Genomic DNA, 24,419 nt, shown 5'->3' on the forward strand with positions numbered 1-24,419 from the left:
GGACGGAGTATTTCTCAATAAACTTCTTTTATTAGTTCAGGAAATTCCAAAATAAATATTCGAAAATAATTGGTATAATTTTACATGGCTTTGTGAAAGGTATGGCCAGACTTTAAAAAAATGAAAGAAAGAAAGAAAAAGACCATCTCTGGACCTCGCCTTGGTTATAACGAAGAGAAAATTTTATTCATTCAGAGACCTTGAGAATGTCCTTTATGGCTGTGGTCTGCCTATTTGCATCTCAAAAGAGCTTCTTTGTTTCATCTCGCCTTCCTATGTGTGTTTCTGCGAGCTAAGTGACATTGAAACATTACTGTGCTTCAATTATTTCTCCATGGTACTCTGCAGGCGACAAAACATTGTGGGTAATGAAAAGCATGTAAAAGTTTCAGCGAATAGTAACAAGTTTGCAATCTCTCACTACGCTGTTGATTGATAAATATGTGTTCAAAAAAGCAATCCACACAGACGATGGTGAAACAGAGTACAGACAAAAACAAAAACACGAAAAAAGCTGCTTTTTTTTTTCGTTCTTTTATTTGGTTTAACTCAAATTTCGTTCTTTTATTTGGACACGGCAGGCAAATGCAAGGTTGGGCGGGGGCCTCTCACGCAATTAAGGTTGTTACCCCAATAGGAAAAGTGCAGGAATCAGATAATACTACTTTAAATATGGTTTTGATATTACTCACCAGTAGTTCCATTTTGTAGATATTAATCATGCGTTCAATTGTGATTGTATATATGCATACTCTCAGCCTTGGAACCATCAGACAACAAAATCCGTTGGCAGCTCAGAACTTTGAATGGACAGACCATGACTTTCCTACGTTACTGTTGTGTAGGTCTCCAACCGGCAAGTGTCTCAACTAGCAGCTCAGTAGCTCTTGTCAGCACCTTCATCAAATTCAGCTGACCCAGTAACTCGGAAATCCAGCTGCTTCTGATGTTTCAAGCGGCGGCGATTATCAAAATCATCCCATCCTTCAAACTGTAAGAAACAAAATGGATTCATACATAAATTTGAATACAATGAGGGGATCTGAATCACATATGATTTGGAGAAGAAAAAGAACCTGGCGAAGAACATCCATTGTTACTTCTGTCCCATGCAGATCCAGAATCGAAAGTTGGCTACACATTTTAAATAGGGTACTGGGGAGGGATCTCAGTCCATTATTACTTGTATACAAAGCCTGCAATACAGAAAAAGATGGGAGCAAATCTAGAGTGTCACTATCGCGGCAATTTAAGAAACATTGTCCATCCTTTATAGCAAGGCAATCTACCGATACATCTGGAAGTTCTAAAAGCGTCTACAAGCTTCACTGAACAAGGGCAAATCCCAAATTCATATACTTGAAAAAGATCAAATTCATTTTTTGGCATAACATAAATTGCATTACTTGCCCTCTTTTTAGCATATTAAGGCCAGATGTTAGTACTTCCGTATTTTACTTTTACTTCCAATTTGAAATAAAGAGGGATCCGAGAATAAAGAAATTCCAAGATAACAAAGGCTAGCAGATAGACCTTCAAATCTTTTAAATTCCCAAATGTCTCTGGTAATTCTACCAGGAGATTTGATGAGAGATCAACCTGCAGAACAACAAACAACGAGATTCCGAGATAGGGAACTGTGAAAAGCAAACATAGGAAACATGAAAAGCTTGAATGCCTGATCAGTAAGAGACAAAAACTTTGCATCTCTCTCTCTCTCTCTCTCTCTCCACACTTCTTTGTTATTTGGGCTTGGCAAACGGCTTTACAGAATATATATAGAAAATAAAAAATAAAGATAGGAAAAATGAGAGAAAAACTGGTAGAGATGAAGCAGACTTTTACCTCAACAAGAGAAATGCATTCGCCTATGCTTGCAGGAATTTCGTTTATGCTGCATTTAGCATTAAATATGTTCTTTAGAATTCAAAGTACTGAGTGGTATATTTACGCTTTCTTTTGGAACTAATCCTGTCTACTTCTTCCAATATGGGAAAAAAGCAAATGAAGTGTCAGAGTCAACCATCTAAGCTCAGGATATGACATTCGTAATCACGTAAATAAAACATGAAACAACAAAACCAAAAACTATGGAAGGAAAGAAAAAACAATTATCTCCATAAATTTCTTTACGAGTTAAATTGTTCGAGTAAAAGAATAAAATTCAGATATTTCACAAGTAAATTATTTCACACATTACCTATTGTTCGCTGCTTTCAGGGTTTGAAGATTTGTTAGAAGGCCTATTTCAGTTGGGAGACATGTCAACTTGTTATTTTCAACAAGAAGTTGCCTCAAAGACGTCAAAGCCCCGATGGCAGAAGGCAGCACTGCTAAACTGATCATATTACATAGGAAACAAAAGAAAATAAGTGAATATAATGAGCTGGATTGATGCAACTACATAGTTGAGGCTCGCAGATGCAGTTCAACTACATGGAAAATAAACCAAAGCCTGTAATGTTATAATGCTGCACTCAATATGACATAATATTAACAATGCCCAACTAGAGCACACATGCATGTCTAACCAAGAGGAAAACAGAATGGAAAGAAAAAGAAAAAAGTAACACACACGACCACAATGACATACGTAAGTACTCTGGCAAGGATAAATGAAACTTACGCAATACTTGGAGGACATTAATAGACCAAAAATAGATTTCTTTCATATTGGATTTTACAGAAAACAAACACTCTGCACTACAAGTCAATTTCTGTATGGCTAGTGAAATTATCATCATAAAAGATATCACCAGTGCATGAGGGACAACTTCCAGCACAGTAGTAAATTTGTCTTATATAGCATTTACTGGATACTAAATCAGTACTAGATAGCACTTAAACAACAGATTGCAAAGACCAAAATAGAAACCGGCAAAAGCATTGTCCCTCTGCTTTTTTTTGCCCCCTTTTTTTGGAGAAGGGGGAGTGCATTTGGTCAGGCTTCAGGAGAAGCAAGCACTCTCAGATCTGACACTACCAGCTTAAAAGCCTTGCAGCAGTGAAATTTTACAAGTAGATAGTGTGACAGTGCACTAAAAGATCCAAAGAATGTTCACCACCAATGCAAGTTATTTGTCACATACTATTAGATTATAGGTAAACCAGCATATAAAGTGAATAAAATCCACCCAATTTCTTGCAACAAAAGTCAGTTGCAGTACCAGTTTTGATTCAGTGACAGAATGGTAAGAGACTTCAGTGAGGTTAACCCTTCCCAGCTAATTAATTCATCTGATAAATCATTGGCATTAAGGAGCAGTTTCTGTAGAATTAGATGAAGATAAAAGCAAAATCAGAACCACATTGAGGAGAAGTTCCTCACATAACTAGTAAAGAGCAACCACTGAAAGAGTTTTGTCTAACCTGCATGGAGCTCAAACAGGCAATTTTATCTGGGAGTTGTAGTAGCGAGTTGTGGCTAAGATCAAGGAGTCTAGCAGAAGGTCCACACATCCAGACTTCCTCAGGTATGGCCTTTTTCAGTCACCAAAAATATATTAAGCATGGTCTCAACCAAACAAACTAAAGATTCAGAGACGCAGAGCTCACAGAACCGTACAGCAGATTATTAAAAAAAATAATAATAATGAGATAATCCATGAACTATAAGTGTGAGAATGCTAACTCGGAACATATCACTATGCATCCACCATAATAAGCAGCACGCTGGAATAGCTACATTAGATACCTCTGAAAACTAAGCAAACAGCGAAGAGGGTACGATTTAATTTACTAATCAGTTATCGTGTTTTTCCTCTTCACTATAAGGACAAGGTCTACTGATTTAGCTCAGTACTTACAGAAGAAAAAACAACAAACTCGTGCACTCTTACTGAATACAATCAAGTAGAAAATCAGACAGAACCAACATAAATCCCAAAAGATTTGGAAGGATCACTAATTTACTTACTGTTCTTGAAAATAGGACACAAGCATCAAGGAACACGAATCATTTTAAGTACACAAACATCAAGAAAAGCAAGAGTAGCAGGAGCAGTAGTGCTAGCTTAATTCAACAAGAAGAAAGATTGTTCCTCAACACCTTCAGATTGCACTCAGACAGTGCAATAATCCCAGTAGCTTTCCATCTTTCGAGCTGGCTTTTTGGAACAGAAACTTCTTTGTTTGCCTTCAGCAGTTCACTTGTCCTCCTCCTCAAATTCTTCTCTATAGCCGGAGCTTCCTGCTTAATGGGGCCATCCTATACATTTACATCATAATCATTAGAATCAGCTCTTTCAAAATTAGCAGAGACAATCGACAAAACATAGCTAAAATGGAATAATAAAGCATAGTGATCGACAAAAGATACCCCTTGGTGTAGACCTTGAGTAGCCATGAGCATGATTTTAGAACCATTGATAATTTCCGATGACCTCATTGTCATTTCATCCACCAAAACTTTCCCTGCAAATCATAATACACGGCCAAAAAAAAAAGGTTCAAGAATTGACTCGATTACACTTCTTCAAGAATTAAAGGCATCGGATTATTTGTTTAAAACGTCCAATAACAAATTTACACCTTTGAAGATGAACTTTTGGCCACGAGGGAGGACATTAGTGAGGGGTTGAAGGATAGACTTGAGGTCTCTGACGGTGGAGTCCAACGGAATTTCCACCGGTATAGACCGTCCACCGAACTTCACGTTAACTTTGATCATCCTACTCTCTTCCCCGGAATCGGTACCAGCTGCTTTACCTGCTTCCATCTTTCTCTAATTTTTTTCCTTCCCCGCAAATGCCCGATTGCCTTCTTCTTCCTCTTCTTCTTCTTCTGCTTCCTCTTCTTCTTCTTTTTTTTGTTTTTTGTTTTTTGTTTAAATATATACGTATACTGAATGGACTAACATTAAGATCTTGAACACCTAGCCCAATTATGCTTGTCATTTTGTTTGGCCCAACACCTAGCTCAATTATCTTAGTGAAGGACAGTATAAAGATATGGGCTCCCCATTATTCACTTGGGCCACATTGGCAGTTGCATTAGTGTTTAACCAATTAAAGCAGTCATAGATTTATTTATATCTCTTTTCATTAAATTAATTGAGCTTTTTATTCAATTATAGGGTTTAATCAAATAACTTATAACTTTTTTTGGGGCCTAAAAATCTGTCAGACCCAATATTCATGTTTCTGAATTGCTTTTATTCTTTTTTAAGCATCTTAATTGCTTTTATTAAACATTTCACTACAATGGAAGTTGTTTTTTTTTTTTTTCCTTTGGAGAGTGTTCACTCTTATCCAAATATATTGAGTTTGGATTGGATCTGAGTAATATCCGACCTATTAATATGTCGTCAATCCTTTAACAGAAGTAGAAAGACGCACGTGAATGGAAAGATTTCTTTTTTTTTTTTGGAGGGTGTCAATAGAAGAAGGTTGGAGTTGCGTTACTAATTACAAAAGTGAAGGTCCTTTTTATCTTTTGTTTTTTGGTATTTTGGGGTGGGGAGGGAGCGTTAAAGACAAGGTCAGATATTGCCTTCTGCAAATGATGCGAGTAAATTATGCTTACTTTAATATTCGAGTTAGTATTTGATTTCTTGGTGAAGCTGTGCTGTGAAATTCAGTAGAGGCTTCCACATCCTTTTTTGTCTATTATTTAGCCTGGACAGGCACACATGAAGCTTTTCAGAGACCACCAACCTTGGTTACATTACATGAATTATTTAACCTTTAGCTTTCAGCAAAAGACTTGCGCAGTACTTCATCCCCTATAGTAACACTGCCATGTCTCTTTTTGCAGTAATTTTTATCTGGTCCACACCCACTTTAGAAAAATGAATCACAAAAGGGACTGGCCAGCTTCCATTGCAGTGCAGCACCAAAATTAATCAATCAAGCGGAGGACTCTTAGCATTATTCCCATGGCATCAAAATAGTTAGTTGGGAACAAAGGTATATACACTGCCACCACCACTATTGTGAATTATCAATTTGGCAGCATTGTCTGTGTTGTTATCTGCTATTACTACTTAGATTAGAAGACAGCCTGTTGCAACTTGAAATCATGTGAGTTCTGGGCCACGGCCATTGTACAGAATTCAGAAACATATGTTGACTTTCAGTTCATATACAAGCAACTAAAGTCCTCTGGGTGTGAATTTCTTCCAAAAACTTTATGAACAATCTAAGTATATTTGATATTGTCGCATCAAACCAAACAACGTGCGACATTTCTTGCGTTAATTTGGACCCCAAAAAAAATAAAGATAACTAGATAAGGCAGTTCGTGGACCATTTTCGTCGTCCTTTCCATTCAAATCATAACAGACACTAGCAGTTTCGTGTAATTACTAATTCTTGCATGCCACCGTAAACTCAGAACTATAATGGAACATAGCCCTAATCGCCTCGTACTCAAGGCTCCTAGAACCCTTTTAAGTTCAGTCAGCTGCGACCTACGAAGTTGGAAGGTGCTGCGCTTTCTACTCTTACGTCGTGTGAATTAGAGAGGGCAAAATTAGCGAGTTATCATAGAAGTTGTATTTTAGTTATTAAATAAAGGGCAAAATTTCGAGGATGAGAGGTCAAAATCTCCTTGGTCCACATTAAAAACAAAAGGGTAAGAAAGAAAATCACATCCCCAGTTGGGCTGCGCTGGCCCAAGCTCAGCTCATTCTGCCGTAATTTATTGGAACGTGCCTTTGTGCTGGGTGAGTTGAGCTGATTTGGACGTGAGTTAAAGATTGGGTCACACTAAATCCACTTAACTCTCTATCGAATAATGGCTTTTTAACATCGGATTTTTCTGGCAGGTACCCTTTGCACATTCGTTAACGCATCTAATATTCACATAACTTATCATATAAATACGTATACTAACAATTATTATTCTCTCTTATATTTATATATTTTTTCTATTTAATCTTACTTACCCTCCATTATATTTATTTACTTTTTTCTAATTATTCTTATATTTCAAAAAATATAACATCTGAAATGTATTTTAACGAGTACCCCATATACACCCGTTAGATAAACCATTTAACATGTAGCTTGTCATTTCTCCCTTTGCAACAATGTTGTCTATGCGGTATCAAAGAATTTTACAGGTTAATGTAGGAATTAAGAAGATTTTTTTAACAAAATCTTGTTAAATGATTGAATTCTAGATGGTTAATTTTATGATAATTTATTCTTTTTAATCTCTAGTTACTAAGTTTATGGATGTTATAGTAAACTATATTAAATTTGGTCATGAAATTCAAATTTTTATTGATATTGCAACTTTATTTAGATGTTATAGAACGTTTATGGATTAGTTGGTTGTTTCGTTTAACTAGATTGTGTTAACTTAAAAAATACCTAACATGAGTTTGGGCCTGCTCGAATTTGGCTCGACTTCTTTTGTGAGTCAAGTATGAACTACAACAATATAAATTTAATTGAGCTGATTTTAAAATTACAAAAAAAGATGGGAGATTATTTAAAATAATTACTGTAATAATTTTTGTAATGCAATGTATGTGAAATAAAAACATAATTTAAAAAATGTATTAAAAATGTGTTTGTAATACAAGTTAAAAGTAACAACAGGCACACCTTGCCGTCCGTCCTTCGCCTCGTTGCCAAATATCTTTCCCCACCCAACGTCTCACCCCGCCCCGCTCCCCTGCGGGCACAAAATCTTGATCCAATGGCAACCTTTTAGCATATCCAAAAGCATGGGTAATATTGTAGACAAGAGCAAAGATTAATATATTTATTTATTTTTCTTGGAAAGTGGAGAATATCACTGGACTTGACAATCAATTAATATCCACAAGCAGTAGCACCCAAGAAGATGATTACAAAATCAAATTTGGCTTAGAAAGCAAACTACAATGACCAACCACGCAAAATATACATGTGCGTGTGTATATATATATATATATATATATAGCGGGGGACAGGCTGGAGTATGTTTCCCTCGCTCCAACCTCCACCCCATTTCTTTCTCTGGGAGCAAATTCTGATTCCCTTTGCCATTTCTAATGCACGTAAATAATTTTTAATCAAATTATTGCTATTCAAATACATCAACGGATAATTCATGGGGGCTAAGTTCGAGCGTGTCAAAACCCAGTTCACATAGCCTAATTGCCAGGTTTACCAATCCCCACCTCGAACACCAACACCACCTTCCCCCCCAAAAAAAAAATTTATCCCATCTTCTAATATTAAGACCTCTCACCAGCTCATCCCTCTGTGCTTAAGCTTCCATTATTAATTTACTGCTATTGGAAATTAAAATTAGGAAATTTTGACCACCTTCCTTTACAACCACCTAGGCTCTAACCGGTAACCACCCTATCCTGTCTTTCCCCTTGGTAGCTGCTGCCTTTCTTATTTTCCGGAAAATCCCATTTAGTCTCCCCTCCTCAACAACAACAACACAAGTTGACAAGAGAAGAAGCTACGCGTAAACTACATCAAAAAACCGGTGGACGACATAGCTGACTCGCCACTTCCCTTGCGGCATACCCTTTCCGCTTCGCAAATCGCAACCTCCCCAACACAACAGCCTCTCTAGCCTCCATCCACCGCATCCTTTGTCCCTCTTCATTTCTCCAAGAACCTCAGAAAAAATTTTCAGGTATTATACGGGTATTACGAGGAATTTTTGAAAGACAATATCCGTACATAGATTTCATCAGTTTTTTCAGAAGAACCCCATGTGGCTAAGACGAACTAAGTCAAATATTCGGATTCAGCACCCCAACTTTTCCTGCTCTTCGTTCAAAGACATCCAGAGTCTCTGTGCCGAAGATTATAATTCCGAGTCCGACCCAACCAATCGGCCCAAGAAATCTGTTTTCCACCGAGTCCGACTAGCCAACTCGGTCCTCCGCGCCTTCGCTTCCTCCCCCTCCGCCCTCGACCCTTTTCCCGAATCAAATGTCTCCGCCGCCCCACACCACCCATTGCCCTCCTCAAAATCACTCTCATTTGAGAATCCAAACGAATCAGAGCCGTCGATTTCTTTGCCAGGAGCTGAAAAGCGCGTAGTGGTGTACTTCACGAGCCTGCGAGTGGTCCGCTCCACGTTTGAGGATTGCAAAAACGTCCGATCCATCTTACGCGGCTTGGGGGTCGTAATCGACGAGCGAGATCTGTCGATGGACCACGGGTTCATGGAGGAGCTGCAGAGGATTCTGGGCCATTCTGAAAAGACGAAACTGACTCTCCCTCGAGTTTTTATCGGGGGGAGGTACTTTGGTGGCGCTGAGGAGATCCGGCGGCTCAATGAAACGGGGGAGCTGAAGAAATACGTGGAGGGCCTGGGCCTCCCCGCCGACCCCGGCACGTGCGAGGTGTGTGGTGGGCATAGATTTATCCTCTGCCACCAGTGCAGCGGAAGCCACAAATGTTATAGTGAAAAAGGTGGGTTCAAGAGCTGTACAACTTGCAATGAGAACGGTCTGATCAGGTGCCCTTCTTGCTCCGGCGCTGCTTTCTGAGCCGTCCGATTAGATAAGTGATCAATGTTATGATTCGTACCGTTGATACTACTTTAATTAGGTTCTCTTAGAAAGATAAGGAATTAAGGATTAAATAGATGATGAAGGTTGGCAGGGTGAAAAAGTGGTGGCTTTTTTTTCCTACACTTTTCTTTTCTTTTCTCTTCTTTTTTTCTTTGGGACAGATTTGTAATTGTGTTGAGTTAGGTGCAATGTGCAAATGCAAATGAAATCAGTGGAAATGCAGGAAGGTGCTAGTGCCAAATGCTCATGTGACATTCCTTTTTGTTTTCTAACTTTAGTCTTGTAAAGTAGTGACCAACATGTTGGGGATCAACTATCAAGAGATAATGATATGTTCCTTTGTCATGCAGTTAAATTGATGACTTTACAAAACTGAAAATTCTGGGAGCAACGGACAAATTCCAGCTTCACTTTTTTATTTATTTATCAAGTTTTAATCTTTTAGTATGTGTTTCTTCTTATTTTGATCTTTTGGTGATTATTTCCGGTTCTACTAGCTTTAAATTTTAGACCATGCATTACTCTGTTCATATTGATTAATGAGCTTAAGCAGGCAGGCCTTTTGAATTGATAATGGTGCATGTGCTTCGGATGAAGGATCTCCCTTTACGAGTTTCTCGGTGTCTACTTACCCAGAAACAACTTCCTAAGCGTTCTAATTTCAGCTTTTTATCTGCATCTTAATCATCTTGAGCTGCTGGAGACCATTAGCCAGTAGGTCTGACGCTCTAATTATCTCCTTGCATATTCAATGTTGTCAACCCACTACATTTTTTTGCGCAAAAACCTGCATTTAGTTTACTTAAATGACAGTGAGGAAAGGCATCTGTCAGTGTGAGGTTAATTCCTGAATCTGATCAAAGGTTTTGCATAGAGTCCGTACTTTCTTTGCCGCTGTCTTTCCCACTTGGTTCTAACTAGAAGTTACCAGTTCTGAAGTATCATTCACACGAAATATTTTGTATCTGATACCTTCAGTCTGCTATGATCACCTTTAAGGAGAATTACTGCATTGGTTTGTGTCAGGATTTGCAAATTTGAGCTGCGACACACACGGTCTTGGAGTGCTCATAATGACAAAACACGCAGTAGTCACTTAGCTGGGTTCGAATGCAAACAGGCCTAAATGCAATAATAAGCGAGTGTTGTTAAGATGCATGGCCAGCAATTTTTTTTTCCCCAAACTCAAAATTTTTGCCAAAGATGAGGTGAGAGATGTTATCCCGGAATATGTGATAATTTACGTGCTCTGGTGCTTTTAAGATTAGCTGTAGCCTGTAACCGTTGTTCATGAAAAATGTTCAGGAAATCCTTCAAGGGAATGTTGCAGGTAAATAACAGCCAACTTGCTGTTGCTTAGTACAGCTATCAATAGCACGCTGATGATATCGGACAGATATCTACAATATGTCATTTTGTAAACTGTCTAATGTTTCTAGACCCAATTGACATGTTTTTCAACTGCTGCATTGGATTAGCTGAAGATAGGTACTTAGGAACAGCAGAGGTGGAGCATTCCTCTGATAGCCATGGCTTAGATAGCTTGTAGTAGGGATCTCATAAGCTGTTTCAAGAGGATTTTTAGCTGAGGCTCCTGATGTTATGGAGGGTATCCTTTTTCCAGTTTGATCTGAAGACTGAAGGTATTCACCATGCAATCTGCTGTAAATATCTGGCCAAGGATTGTCAATCCTGTCAAGGTGTTCCTGATGTTGTCTTCCGTCATAAACTTCCAGTTATACATCTGAGTGCTGTGTCCGCTGGAGGATTCAAGTTTATTGGCACCCAAGAATCTGTAACCACAATTTAGGAAACAGTACAAAGACACTCAAATATGCTTTCAGAAACATGGTTCATCTTCTTTTAAGTGGAAATCAAGAGTTTGGACTACTCATCTGAGGTTTACTATTCTAATTGCACGACCTCGTGTGCTGATGCACGCGGACCAAGTATCTCATGTACAAAACTGACATCAACTGGATCCGCAGTGCTTCTACCCAGTGAGGTTCACTATTGAGTATTACAGTCCTGTTTACGCATGTTCCTCCCACGGAGTGACGGAAGATTGCTCTGGTTCCTTCTCTTCCACCAATGGCGACTTTATTACTGTGGTCAGAGCTTGTAACTTGTAACTGTTGGAAGGCTCCAACTGTCCAGTTTTAGGCACGGTGACCATGTTCAAGTACTCATATGTCAAAGAGTGGGTTGGGCTAGTTATGTTGAGGGACATGTGGCTGGATTCTCCTCTTTCCTTCAAAGTCCAAAAGGTTGCCAAGCTTTCTGTTTGTACATGTCTGCCCATACTTATGTGAACCATTTAATACCTGTCAGTGTTGAATCATTTCATCGTGGATCTCGTTCTTGAACTTCTCATCATTATCAGTAGGGATATAATCAAATCGATACTCAAACTTGACTCCGCGTGCAAGAAGAATATTCGAACTCGAGCAAGTAGTATTATTGGAGCTCACGTTCGAGCTCGAGGTCAAGTTCGATACTTGCTCACAGAACTCGAACTTAATTCGCATGGGTTTGAGTCAATGCGAGTTTTATCAAACTAAAGTTAAAAATTTTCATTTTTTAAAACAACTTTTGAGCGAAAAAACATTATTGACCTTTAAAAATTTTTATATCACTTAAAATATTTAGTAAATTTAACAACTCTTTTGGATATAAGAGTAATTTTATAATAATAATATATTAAATAATTAAATTTAAAAACTCGATAAGGCTCGACGAGCTTTCGAGCATTGCTTTTGGATACTCGAACTCGGTCAACCCGAGTTTGAATTAAGTTTTTGACCTCGCGAGCAGCTTGGTTCGATTACAACCCTAATGATCAGGCTACATTAGATTAACCAACTGGTTGAGTTCTTGCCTAGAAAATAAAAATAAAAAACAAAACAAAATCACCATCATGGCATCCTTTTTTTGTTTGTTTGTTTTTCATTTTTAAAATTTTTAATAAAGAAATGATGAAATTTAAAAACAAAAATAGAGAAAAATAATTTGAATCCAACACTTATAATTTGTGGAATCTTAATCTTAATCGCTATACCTCTTGACTTCTCTTTTATTTGTGAAAAAAGAAGGATACCTTAAAAATTAGTTACAAGTTAATGGAAATGAATTCCTCGAATTTCTGTAATCGGAATATTGATAATTTATATCAGAGATGCATAAAAAAGGAACAAAAGAATCCGATTTCAAACTCCTCTTTTTGAGTTAGTCAGTTACTTTCTTCAATCCCACTTATGAATGGCAATGGGGCAGGGAGGGGCAGGGACCTCTCCTCTGACCCCCGCCCCCATTCCCGAGAGGGCACTCGTAAGGGTTTATAAAAATGTTGGCCCTGTTTGGAAGCTAATTTTTTGGGCAAGTTTTTTACCTACAAGTTTTTTAACAACTTTTGCTACAGGAACCCAAAAAACTTCTCAAAATTTTTTACCTACACACTTCAAAATACACAAAAGACACACAAATTCCTCCACCATCCCAACCCAATACACAAAACACATATAAAAAAAATTCCCTTCCCTTTGGCTTTCTTCTTCCTCTACCATCCCAACCCAGTCCACCACCTTCGTCGCCGACCACCACCACCTCCGGCGCCATTTTCTTTTCTTTTTTTTTTTTGCCTTTCTCCCTCTCCCTGCCATCCTCCTCCTTTACCCAATTTGACTGCCTTCCTCTTTTTTTTTTTTTGTGTCCCCCGCAACCCTCCCCCTCCCGCGACCAGATCTGGTCCCATTACCAGATCGCAAAAGTGGAGGGGAGGGGAGCTGCGATCTGTTCGCGCGAGGGCGACGGGGCTGCTGAGGGTGACGGGGATAGATGAGGGGAGGAGAAAAAGAAGGTGACGGGCAGAGGGAGAAGAGGGAGAAGAGGGGCGGCGGCGGAGAGGGGAGGAGAAGAGGTGACGGGTGGAGGAGACGGGAGAGAAAAAGGAGTGGCGGGTGGCGGGGGAGATGGGAGGAATATGGGTGGCGGGTGGCAAGGAGAGTGGAGGAAAAGGGGTGGAGAGCAGAGGGGGGTGGCGGGGGAGGGAGAAGAGGAGTGGCAGGGGAAAGAAGGGGAAGGGGAAAGGGAGGGAGGGGGAAGGGGGAGGGAGGGTGACAGCAGAGGGAGGGGGAAGGGGAGAGGGAGGGTGACGGCAGAGGGAGGGAGAGGGGAGGGGTAGGGGGTGCTGCGTTGCTGCGGGGAGGGGGGCTGGTAACGGGGAAGGGGGAAGGGAAGGAAGAAGAAGAAGAAGCGAAGAAAGAAAAGAAAAAGAAAAGAAAGAAAAAGAAAAGAGAAAGAAAAAAAGAAAAAAAAAGTTTTTCCTCTTAAAAACTTCTACAAAAAAAATTTTCACCTTACAAAAAATTTTACACAAATTTTTTCAAAAACTTCTACAGTGTACTACAGTAAAGTTTTAGACAAACTCCCAAAAAACTCAGGTTCCAAACAGGCCCGTTATTGTATTAAGCATAAAGGTAAAATACGAAAAAACTCCTTGTGGCTTGATAAATGTTCAATTTAACTCTCTCTGGGTTGAAAACATACACTATAACTCCCTATAGTTTTAACTAAATTGAAAATTAGAAGGAAAGCATCCAATCTAATGGTTACGTGAAATATCAATATTGCCCCTATAAAAATGAACTTCCTATGGTTTGTTGGATGTTCAATTTAACTTCCTTTGGTTTAAAAAAGTTACGTTATGACTCCCTACGGTTTCGACTAAATTGAAAACTGAATGGAAAGCATCTCACGTATAATAGGGGTAATATTGACATTTCATACACAACCGTTAGATTTGATACTTTCTGTCCAATTTTCAATTTAGTCAAAATCACAGGAAATTATAGTGTAGGTTTCCAAATTAGAAGGAATTATTAGTATAAGTGATAATATTAATTATATCATATATATTCATATATATTATATAATACTTATAACTAATAATATCATTCTTAATAACAATTTTGAAAATTGACGCCCTCGCCATTTGTGGGCCTACCTGAAAAGTCCAACTATATTTCCACATTGGCAACTCAAGCAGCTAATCTTCCCGCAGCATGCGTGTTAAAGCTAAAGTTCCGGCCCAGACCTAATTTCTTTCGACATTTTCACTTTTCTTGCACCTAAGTTTGGTAGCATAAACATTGTATTTCGATCCACGTCAAGGATGACCAGCGAAAAAGCTGTGAAAGCTCCATGACACATCTTCAGCTTCAGAAGACGGCAAAAGCACCTCTGGGCCTGGGCCTTGCCTGGCCCTCGATTTTGACCACAGACCTGTTTGGGTAAACTCTAGTGGTAGTGCATGAGAAATTTGGTATGTGCATTTGTTAAGGCAAGTGAGCTAGCGCCTTAGCGGCCATTCCAATTCAACAAACTACGCTAATTTTTGGCATTTAGTGTTTGTTAGTGTTTGAGGTTAAGCTGGATAAAATGGTACTCATGCCCCGCAAGAAAATGTTGCATGGATTTAGGCCTTCATGTTGGTCACGACTCATGACCAAGCCAGACATGGATTGGATTGGAGTTTTTTTTTTTTTTTTTAAAAAAAAAAATTTCTACGTTTTCAATTATTACATTTTCATCGCACATAAATCAAATTGTTACAGTGTATTTTTTTTTTTTTTACAAAAAATCCAAAAAATTAACAATCCAAACGAGACCATTGTATCTTGTGAATAGGCGGTAACAATCAAAGAGAGCCATCTTATGGCTTTCATGACTGGGTCAGTGCATGAGTTCAACAGTTGATCAGTTCGCACTTCTAGACTTCATAGTCTTTAGTTGTTGAACTGCTAGCAGTCAAAGAGATTATCGAACTGAGAGTGCATAAATTAGCCTTTGAGAGTTAGTGTTCTATAAACATCGATAATTATCCTACTTCCAAGTATCTTGCACATATGATTACTCAAGCTTAATCGCTTAAGCAGGATATGATTACTCAAAGTTGATAATTACGAATTACTATCACACACCGTGTCGTGCCAGAATCTCTGGGAAAGTGCCAAACATTTGTGCCCGGTCACGATCAGACATGGGGTAGCAGATAAGTACTTTGTGATTGTCGACGAGTGAGAAGAAAACGAAAGGATGGCTTCTTGACTTGGGCCCTGGAACTGTATGACAGAAACAAGCTTGAATGCGACACCATACTTTATCATGTACTCAACTCCATTGAAGGGGTCAGAATTCAGAAAACGTCATCCATCCAACATGTACAGGGCCCCTTTTTTTTTATTGGCAACAAAAGAGGTGACCAGTCATGAATCCACAGTCTAGTAACACGGTAGAAGACACCTGCAGGAATTCATTCAGCAGTAATTGCGATGACGGTGGTCCAATCTGATTCTTGGGATCCCACTAGAAAGGCTCCATACAGAAAGCGTTTTCCATTACAACGTGATCTCATACTGAAACTAGCTCCTACATTGTAAAGGCGTGATTTTTGTTTTGTTTTTTTTAAAAGCATTCTCGGTTAATTATTGCGGTGGTTCGTCAATTTCTGTGTCCCGTCGGTTGCTTTTGCGCATATCAAATCCATTCTCCCCCTGACCTTGCTTCAGTTGATCATCCACCATTATTACCATGTCTCTTCCAAGGCAGGTAATCAACGGCCGCTTTCATTTGTACCTCTTCCATTGTGACTGGACCACACCTATCCAGAAAATAAAAAGTTTTTTCTATTCTATATATTCTTCCCTTTTTCCTCTATTTTTTTTTTTTGGATTTAGTTGATTAGTCTGTTACACCGTTTTATTAATAGCTAATTTTAACATGAGTACAAAATGATTTCTAGAAATGTAAAATCTGATGTTCAAATGCAAATTCAGATGCCGTGACATTCGTTTATGTATATACTGACAGTACAGAAATAATTAATTCATTAAAATATACACCTACAAAGTAAAGTAGAATAGCATTTAGTTCTGGACCTCTGGTTGTAATAAATATATATTTATATATCATGAGCAGGCAAAGCCTCTTGGCTGTTAGGCGTGTGAATACGCTGATGAACCAACAACATTAGATAGATGTATTGTCTTGCCGTCATAGTCACCGCATCTTGTTCGATGAAAGAGTGAAGAAATTTCAGAATCGGTGTATCTAACCGATCCATCACTTGTGAAAGCTATCATCTCCATGCTTCTGCTTTGATTTTTCTATTCCCCAAGTCTCTTTGCGCCCTTTCTTTACCTTTATGGTTGTCGTCGGCACTAACTTTTACTCCTTCATCTGCCATCTCGGCCTTTAAAAATTAAAATTCATTTCAGGGTATATTCTTCTTTCTCAATTTTTTTTTGGCTGATGGATAGCATGCAGTAGTGATAGACGGCGAGCCCCCCCCCCCCCCCCCCCCCCCCGGTCTTTGGCATAGAAACTGTGAATTTTCGAGAAACTTCTTTTTCTTTTAATTCCGAAAATAAAAGAAGTATAAAATGGCACGAATTTACGAACAACATGTTAAAAGTTTGAAACTCCAATAAACCACACGTACTGCATCTGCATGGTCGTCTCCTATCCCGCTGAAAAAAGATCTCAAAACCCAAAAAAAAAAAAAAACAAAAGTTTTAGTTGTGTACATATGTAAAAATAGAATTTACTGCCTCCTAAATAAACAGTAAACTCTCATGGAGGCCATGCAAAGATCTGGACGAAGACCGGACCTATTCAAAGTACATGAATGAGATTATGAACACGTCACAATTCACCTTATTTTCGCAGGCACCCCCTGCGTCAATGAATTTAGTTGGTCCAAATAAATCTTAGAAGAGGCTGCTGGCTAGTTAATTAGACCATGCATATTGTCGGGGCAGGACAGCTAATCCTAATTGTTAACAAGAATATAGTAATGATTATATATGACCAATCAATGAACCACACGGTAATGACGATATAATCAAAGCTGGGCAATGTGCTTTCGAAAGCATTTTGAGGAAATTACATGCGCAGTTCGCTGCCTGACTGAAGTTTGATACAATCAAATCCTGTATGATATACCATACGTACAAGGAACTACTTTTATTAGTAGCTTTCTGCGGGCTGAAACGATCGACCATGATAAGTCGACGACATATTCTTCCAAAAACAAAGCATGATCCATCACTTCATTCCTCCTTCTTGGACTTGGCCGCGTTTCATATTTTTCCTGATCCTTTTCATTTTTCTAGTTGTTTTCTTGTTTTTTTAAAAAAAAAACCTAAATAGATACACAATTACTTGCACTAGGAACAAAATAATGACTCTCGAATGCAGTTAAAAAAAAATGAGCTTAAGATCACATTTTCTCTCTGACGAACACTAGAGTAGTCGACTGGACGACGTAAATCACGAATGTCAAGTGAAGTTGAATGATAGTGAATTGATTGGTCTCTTTTCTCTTCTTCTTCTTTTTTTATTACTTAAATAGATAATTTTTTTTCCCTTTTGGCAAACGTTGCTTGTACCTTATATCACCTCATGTACTTTATGTTTAGGTGCGGTTGTATTTTATTATTGTACTTGTTCTATATTTTGATATGCACTCATATCTTTTTGTTGTATGAGTGGTTTTTTTTTAAAATTTTTTTTTTATCAAAAATGTGAATTTTGTTGGTGTACACTAAATATTGCAAGAAATGCAATAGTTAATAACTAGTAAATACCATATATATTATGAGAAGTACAAACAACAATCGGATATATACAATCGCATGCATCAAACCATAATAGTGAATATGTTTGGATAGGAGAGTATTTGTAATATTATTTAAAATAATTACTGTAATACGTTTCAAAATATAATGTATATAAGACCAAAAAAGTGGCCGAAAAGATAAAAAATTAATTAAAAATTATATTTGTGACACAAGTAAAATATTATCCGAATAATTCTGCTATTCAGTGTAGCATCTTTTCAAGGGTGACTGTCACTGTATTTGTGTGGATAAAAGAACAAACTTAAACATACGTGACTCGAACTCTCCAATGGAACCATTGAGCCTTGGTCTAATAATCAAGGAAAGCATCTTTAAAATTCTTCCGTGCACTCCCATCTATAATGTAGGTTAGCGTAGGAGTAGGTAACCCCTTCCATTGTGTAGGATAGTATAACAGGAGGATAGATGTTGTCATTGCCAAAAAAAAAAAACTCTTCAATAGGAAAAATGAAAAAGGTGAAAATACATTTGTTCTTTTTCTTTTTTAAGGTTTAAGCAGGGTTTTCAAACAAATATTTAACCCCCAAAAAAAAAAAAAGGAAAAAAAAGGACAAGAATAAAAATGATTATCACGTGGCGGAGCACGTGGGCGTCCTAAGAAACAAGCATGGAGGCAAAACCCGGAGGACGGCGCCACTATAAGGACAGAGTCAGAGATTCGCTTCGCCGCAGAGCCCATTCTAATATTCAAATCTCGCTCTCTCTCTCTCTCTCTCTCAGACTCAACTCAATTCCTCACCGATTCCCTCTCGTTTCCTCGTCTCTCTTGTCCCCCGCATAGTAAGTTGGACTCTTCTTTGATCTGCCATTAAACTGTACTACTTATTACAACCTCAAAAAAATTCACCCATTTTCACGCGCTTACTTCTCCAACCGTCCTAATTAGCTTGCACCTTCACGCCTTCCACCGGCCTAAACCGCTTCCCTCCTCTTCCTCCCGCGTCCCGCCCTATATATAACACACACTCGTTAACTGTTACAGTTTTCTTTTCGTCAATCTCAACCTTTTTTTCCCTTATTTTTGTTTACTTATCTAAAAAAAAGTAAAAAACTGTGGTTTGAAAATGGTCCGGAATTGGAAATGGAGAAGTTTTCAGCTGCTACACGTTATTGCAATCTCCACGGTGCTAAGCGTTTTTCAGTGCAAAATGAGCTTCAGTTGGTCTCTCAATAATGAAGGTTCGTTTTTTTTTTTTTTAATTTAAATTTTTGTCAGAGCAATTTTTCTTGTACTGAGTTGAGTTGGTGGCAGGGTTGGCGCTGTTGAGATTTAAAGAGAGAGTGGTAAATGATCCGTTTAATGCTTTGCGGAGCTGGAAGTACATTGATGGAGACTTGGATCCATGTTCGTGGTGGTTTGGCGTCGAGTGCTCTGATGGAAACGTAATTACATTGTGAGTTTTGAGTCCGTAAATTCTACTCCGCAGTACTGGTACTATTTATTATCCTCCTTCGTGTAGTGTATATTTTATTGTTTGCCTAGATTAGATAATATAATGTAGTTATCATGCTAACATGATACTTGTATCCAAAGCTATTATTGATGGTTAATGTTAGTTTGTCTCAGAATGTATATTCAAATATTCTAATTAACGGAGTCTTGTTATTAGTTTGAATAATTGGGTGGAAGTAGAATCCAAAACTAAGAATTCGTGTAGAAAGAGAATTTGAGGTGATGCTTTCGTCCTAATTTTCAGATTTGTTTCTGCTACTTGAGGTAATTACTCTTTTATGATATGCCTTTACATCCTAAATCTATATCTTTCGTGCATTAGCAATTTATTACTCATTAAGTGTTGTAGTATGGATCTTAGCATACAGGGATGTTGATTTAGCCTCTCCTTTAACTGAGATATAACAAATTTTAGATAGATTTATGGACTTGTTTGGGTCAATTCTGTACCATTAGTAGTTTCATTTTGCTAGTCGTTAGTACAAGTAGGGATCAAATGATACTAAATAGTGCACTAATCTGACATGCAGCTGTTTGTTCTAATTTTCGTGGGAGTACTCAGTTATTACTTGCCACTAATGCTACTGGACTTGTGTTGGCATACTACCCTTTCCTTACACCAATTTACATTTTCCACCTTTTTTTTTTCGCTCAAACAGTCTGGTTTTTTCTGCTTTAGTACATCACCTTGATTTTCATTTAGAAGCACACTCACCAATATTGCATTCAGATAAATAAAGAACCTGAAGAACTTGGAGCAAAGCTTCATGCTATATAAGGAAAAAATGATTATCTCTATCACTTTAACAGGAAACTGAGAGATCTCTGTCTTGAAGGAACATTGGCACCAGAACTAGGTCAGCTGACGTATCTAAGATACATGTAAGCATTTATTCATGCAACTCTCAATCTAAAAGCAGTCATTTCTGTCAACACTCTTTTATGCATCAGCCTTATTGCTGCTGTCCTCCATGCAGAAATTTACGCAATAATTCCTTTTCTGGGATTATTCCTAAAGAAATCGGAGAACTGAAGGAGCTCGAAGTATTAGACTTGGGATATAATAACTTTACTGGGCCGTTCCCCTTGGATACTGGCAACAATATATCCCTCTTAATTCTGTTAGTTCTCATTGTGTCCAGTCTATCATATTCACCAAACACTAACCTTGTGTGAACTTAACTTATTGTCATTGTTGCAGCTTATTGGATAATAATGAGTTTATCAGTGGCTTGCCTCCTGAAATCAATGATCTTAAGGTGATTTCTGAATCTCAAGTGGACGAAAATCAGATAAGCAGTGTTGCTTTAGCAAGTTCGAACAGGCTATCTAATGCATGGTACGTCTTGCTTCTTATACTTGCCATTTTTCTTTTACACTGTGTCCGTGGGAACTGAGCCAGAAACTATGATATAGTGATAGTAAAATGTTCAAGTCAATTTGGATTCTCATCAGCATATTTCATGAATCTGTGATCCATTATTTTTGCTAGTATTGGTGTCCAAGCCATGTGTTTCTGATACTTTTATGGAAAGCATACATTGTACTGAAAAGATTGGGCATTGTTGAAGGGAACTACAAAACCAAATGGGTGCCAACACATGTATGTATTATGGTTCAATTTAACTTAAGGTGTTATTACTTGTGGCAGAAAATTTATACTTATTCTTACTTGGGTTCATGAGATTTTGGAACTACATAAATAAATGTTGACTTAGTGAAAAAGCTAAAATACACATTAGTTTAACCAAATAGTCTGTAAATATTGTGTTACAGAACTTTATCCTGCAATTGTAACTAAATTGTCTACATGAATTGTATTGGAGAGTTTTTGTGCAGTTTTGTTTTAAGATAGTATGGCTGCTTATGTGACAAGCCTTCTTGTGGTTATCCAAAGCAAAACCATGACCTGATACAGTTAACCTACTAGTAAGCGATAAGAAGATGAGCTTGATGTGATGCTGGAAGTTTGAAAAATGTTTCTTGTGCCATGAGATTTAGGTTATCCAGCCTCCTTTTGAACACTAAACAATCACTTGAGCCTTCACCACTTCATTATGTCTGCTTTCTGCTTTCATTTCTGGTAGGGAAACAGTGCAATATGGATATACAGCTCTGCGAAGGCTGCTACAAGGGATCGATTTCCTGAATCCAACTGAAGCTGAGAAAAATAAGCACAATAGTCGGGGTCAAATATTAGCTATAACATCTTCGTTGTCGCCATCGCCATCACCATCACCAGAACAACCATTCTCATCTATATCTGTTCCCCCCTCGACTTCTACATTATTGCCGACAGAGGCTCCATCTCCATCTGCATCCACTCCTTCACAATCTCCAGTACTTTCACCAAATGCAGCTCCACCCACTCTGGAATCTCCACCAGTTGTTATACCTGAGGATTCCCCTCTTCTGTCCCCTTCACCTGCTTTAGCTCCCACCAATATACTAAAGAATAAAAAAAAGTCAAACAACCATACAATCTTTATATTATCTGGAGTAATAGGTGGTTCTGTTCTTGTACTTGTTTCAGTTCTCAGTCTGCTTTATTGCCGTAGCAATAAGGTTGTTACTGTTAAACCTTGGGCTACGGGGTTAAGTGGACAGCTGCAGAAAGCATTTGTAACAGGTAAAGTCCTTGCCCTCCTGAAGTTACTTGGTTATATTACAAAATTTGATAAGAAAAATGGCTGCATGTTAGTATTCTTTTCTTCTTCTTTTTCTCCTTTTTTCTTTTATTTTATATGGTTCCACTTTGACTACTTAACATAAAAATGCATATGCTTGTCAGGGAAATCAAATGCCTGAATACTAATCAAACCCTCGTTACCTGACAGTATAAAACTAGTCAAAGGCTTTGGAACCTTGAAATCCTTAAAACACATTTTTGGCTTCATGAATTAGAAACCAACTCCATCATCTTCTGTTATTATTCTTTTGCTCATTTATCGTATGAGTCAGATGAGGCAATCTTTTGGAATTTTGTATCATGGGAAAACTTGTGTCTGTTTTGGCAATTAGTGACTGATGCTTTTAAACAATTCAAAACATGGTAATAGCACAAGCAGAATAATTAATCCGTTTGAGTGATTTGCATTCCAGGTGTACCAAAGCTCCAGCGATCAGAACTTGAAGCAGCTTGCGAAGATTTCAGTAACATTATTGCTTCCCTCTCTGATGGTACTGTCTACAAAGGCACTCTTTCAAGTGGTGTTGAAATAGCAGTGACATCTACTGCAGTAAAGTCAGCTAAAGACTGGTCAAAGAATTTAGAAGCCCAGTTCCGGAATAAGGCACGTTGAAGATAAACTTTCTTGGAATGTTTCGCAGGCTTGCAGATTATGACTTATTCCTGTTTCTTTCGTTCTCCCAGATAGACACCTTATCGAAAGTGAACCACAAGAATTTTGTGAACCTTATCGGATTTTGTGAAGAACAGGAGCCTTTTGCTCGAATGATGGTATTTGAGTATGCTCCAAATGGAACGCTGTTTGAACACCTGCACAGTAAGTATTCTATACATTTTACTGGATCGTGACGGTTGCAGTTCTGTATCACTGTAACGTGAATTAGCTCATAGTTACCCATTCACCCTATATCATAATTGAAATGTATTTAATCAGTGGGACGTTTGAGCTACACTGTTGAAAGCAGGAACTGACATTTGCGAGTATATAATGATTGAACTCAACTTTGTCCATCTTCTATTTTCTGCTGTGCAGTTAAAGAATCAGAGCACCTGGACTGGGCTACAAGGTTGCGCATTGCTATGGGCATGGCCTACTGCCTGGAGTACATGCACCAACTTAACCCACCTATAGGCCATTGTAACCTACAATCATCATCAGTATATCTTACTGAAGACTATGCAGCCAAAATTTCGGATTTAAGCTTCTGGAATGAAGTAATTGCAGCAAAGATTGGAAAAGCAGCAACCGTGGAGCTTCTGGAAACTACATCAGCTGATCCAGAGAGCAATATTTACAACTTTGGGGTAATATTGCTCGAAATGATTACTGGTAGGCTTCCATACTCGGTAACTGATGGTTATATAGTGGACTGGGCATTGAACTACTTCAGGATAGGGAGACCCTTAAGAGATATTGTGGACCCAACTTTATATTCTTTTCGAGAGGAAGAGCTAGAGAAACTAATCCCATTGGTGAAAGATTGTCTGCTTCCTAATCCAGAACAGAGACCAAGAATGAGAGAAATTGCGGCGACGTTGAAGGAAATTACGGCTCTGGATCCTGATGGAGCAACACCAAAATCATCACCTCTTTGGTGGGCTGAATTGGAAATTTTGTCAACAGTATCAAGTTAAAAGGTTTAAGCTGCAATCTATGGACCTTTTTTCAATTTCAAAAAATTTTTCTTTCTGTATATCTTTTTGTAAATCAAGTGATTGGTTAGTTCTTTTCATCTTAGGTATACCTAATACTTTCTTAAACTTCTTTTCTGTGCTTTATTTATGCCGTTGCTTGTCTGTAATCTGGGCTCAAATTTGTACAGAGTATTAGACTACCGACACCTTTCAGAATTGTCTGGTACTTTCATACATATTTTACTTTTGTGTGTTTAATCTTAAAACTGTTTCAACTGAATTTTAATAGCCCATGATTCTGCAGTTTATACTAAGCGTCATCCTTGGCAAGCTGCCGATCTGAAGTTGTAAAGATGTACTTGCTCCGTGGGGTTCTCAATAATCGTACAACTTTTGCAGTATTTTTGTAGTTTTGCCCACGTTAAAACGTTCAAAAGATTCACGAACCACCTCGCGCAAAGGTCAAGA

The 24,419-nt window shown here is 38.2% G+C and overlaps 3 protein-coding genes across 5 annotated transcripts; 2 read left to right on the forward strand and 1 right to left on the reverse strand.

Moving 5' to 3' along the window:
- Positions 1-43: 43 nt before the first annotated feature.
- LOC113754509 (LRR repeats and ubiquitin-like domain-containing protein At2g30105) lies at positions 44-4,766 on the reverse strand. 3 transcript variants are annotated; one of them, XR_003465222.1, is made up of 11 exons: positions 4,531-4,766; positions 4,319-4,413; positions 4,049-4,207; positions 3,370-3,480; positions 3,168-3,268; positions 2,201-2,338; positions 1,846-1,894; positions 1,534-1,599; positions 1,077-1,196; positions 693-991; positions 44-342 (listed from the first exon to the last, which is right to left on the reverse strand). XR_003465222.1 is itself a non-coding variant. In XM_027299001.1 (10 exons), the coding sequence occupies exons 1-10, from the start codon at positions 4,715-4,717 to the stop codon at positions 878-880; spliced, it is 1,140 nt and encodes a 379-aa protein (XP_027154802.1). In that variant the 5' UTR covers positions 4,718-4,766; the 3' UTR covers positions 623-877. The 3 variants fall into 3 exon arrangements, 1 of the variants encoding a protein (XP_027154802.1); XR_003465354.1 differs by lacking the exon at positions 1,534-1,599; XM_027299001.1 differs by lacking the exon at positions 44-342 and having other exon boundaries at positions 623-991.
- A 3,179-nt stretch (positions 4,767-7,945) lies between these two features.
- On the forward strand, positions 7,946-9,854 carry LOC113754739 (uncharacterized protein At5g39865). Its single transcript, XM_027299034.1, has one exon. The coding sequence runs from the start codon at positions 8,666-8,668 to the stop codon at positions 9,449-9,451; it is 786 nt and encodes a 261-aa protein (XP_027154835.1). The 5' UTR covers positions 7,946-8,665; the 3' UTR covers positions 9,452-9,854.
- Positions 9,855-19,096: 9,242 nt separating this feature from the next.
- LOC113754342 (probable inactive receptor-like protein kinase At3g56050) lies at positions 19,097-24,209 on the forward strand. Its single transcript, XM_027298765.1, has 9 exons — positions 19,097-19,353; positions 19,427-19,568; positions 20,438-20,509; positions 20,605-20,748; positions 20,829-20,966; positions 21,715-22,256; positions 22,730-22,920; positions 23,001-23,133; positions 23,350-24,209. The coding sequence occupies exons 1-9, from the start codon at positions 19,239-19,241 to the stop codon at positions 23,949-23,951; spliced, it is 2,079 nt and encodes a 692-aa protein (XP_027154566.1). The 5' UTR covers positions 19,097-19,238; the 3' UTR covers positions 23,952-24,209.
- Positions 24,210-24,419: the final 210 nt, after the last annotated feature.

Source organism: Coffea eugenioides, chromosome 1, assembly GCF_003713205.1.
Source record: "Coffea eugenioides isolate CCC68of chromosome 1, Ceug_1.0, whole genome shotgun sequence".
In the NCBI taxonomy this organism is placed as follows: Eukaryota; Viridiplantae; Streptophyta; class Magnoliopsida; order Gentianales; family Rubiaceae; genus Coffea; species Coffea eugenioides.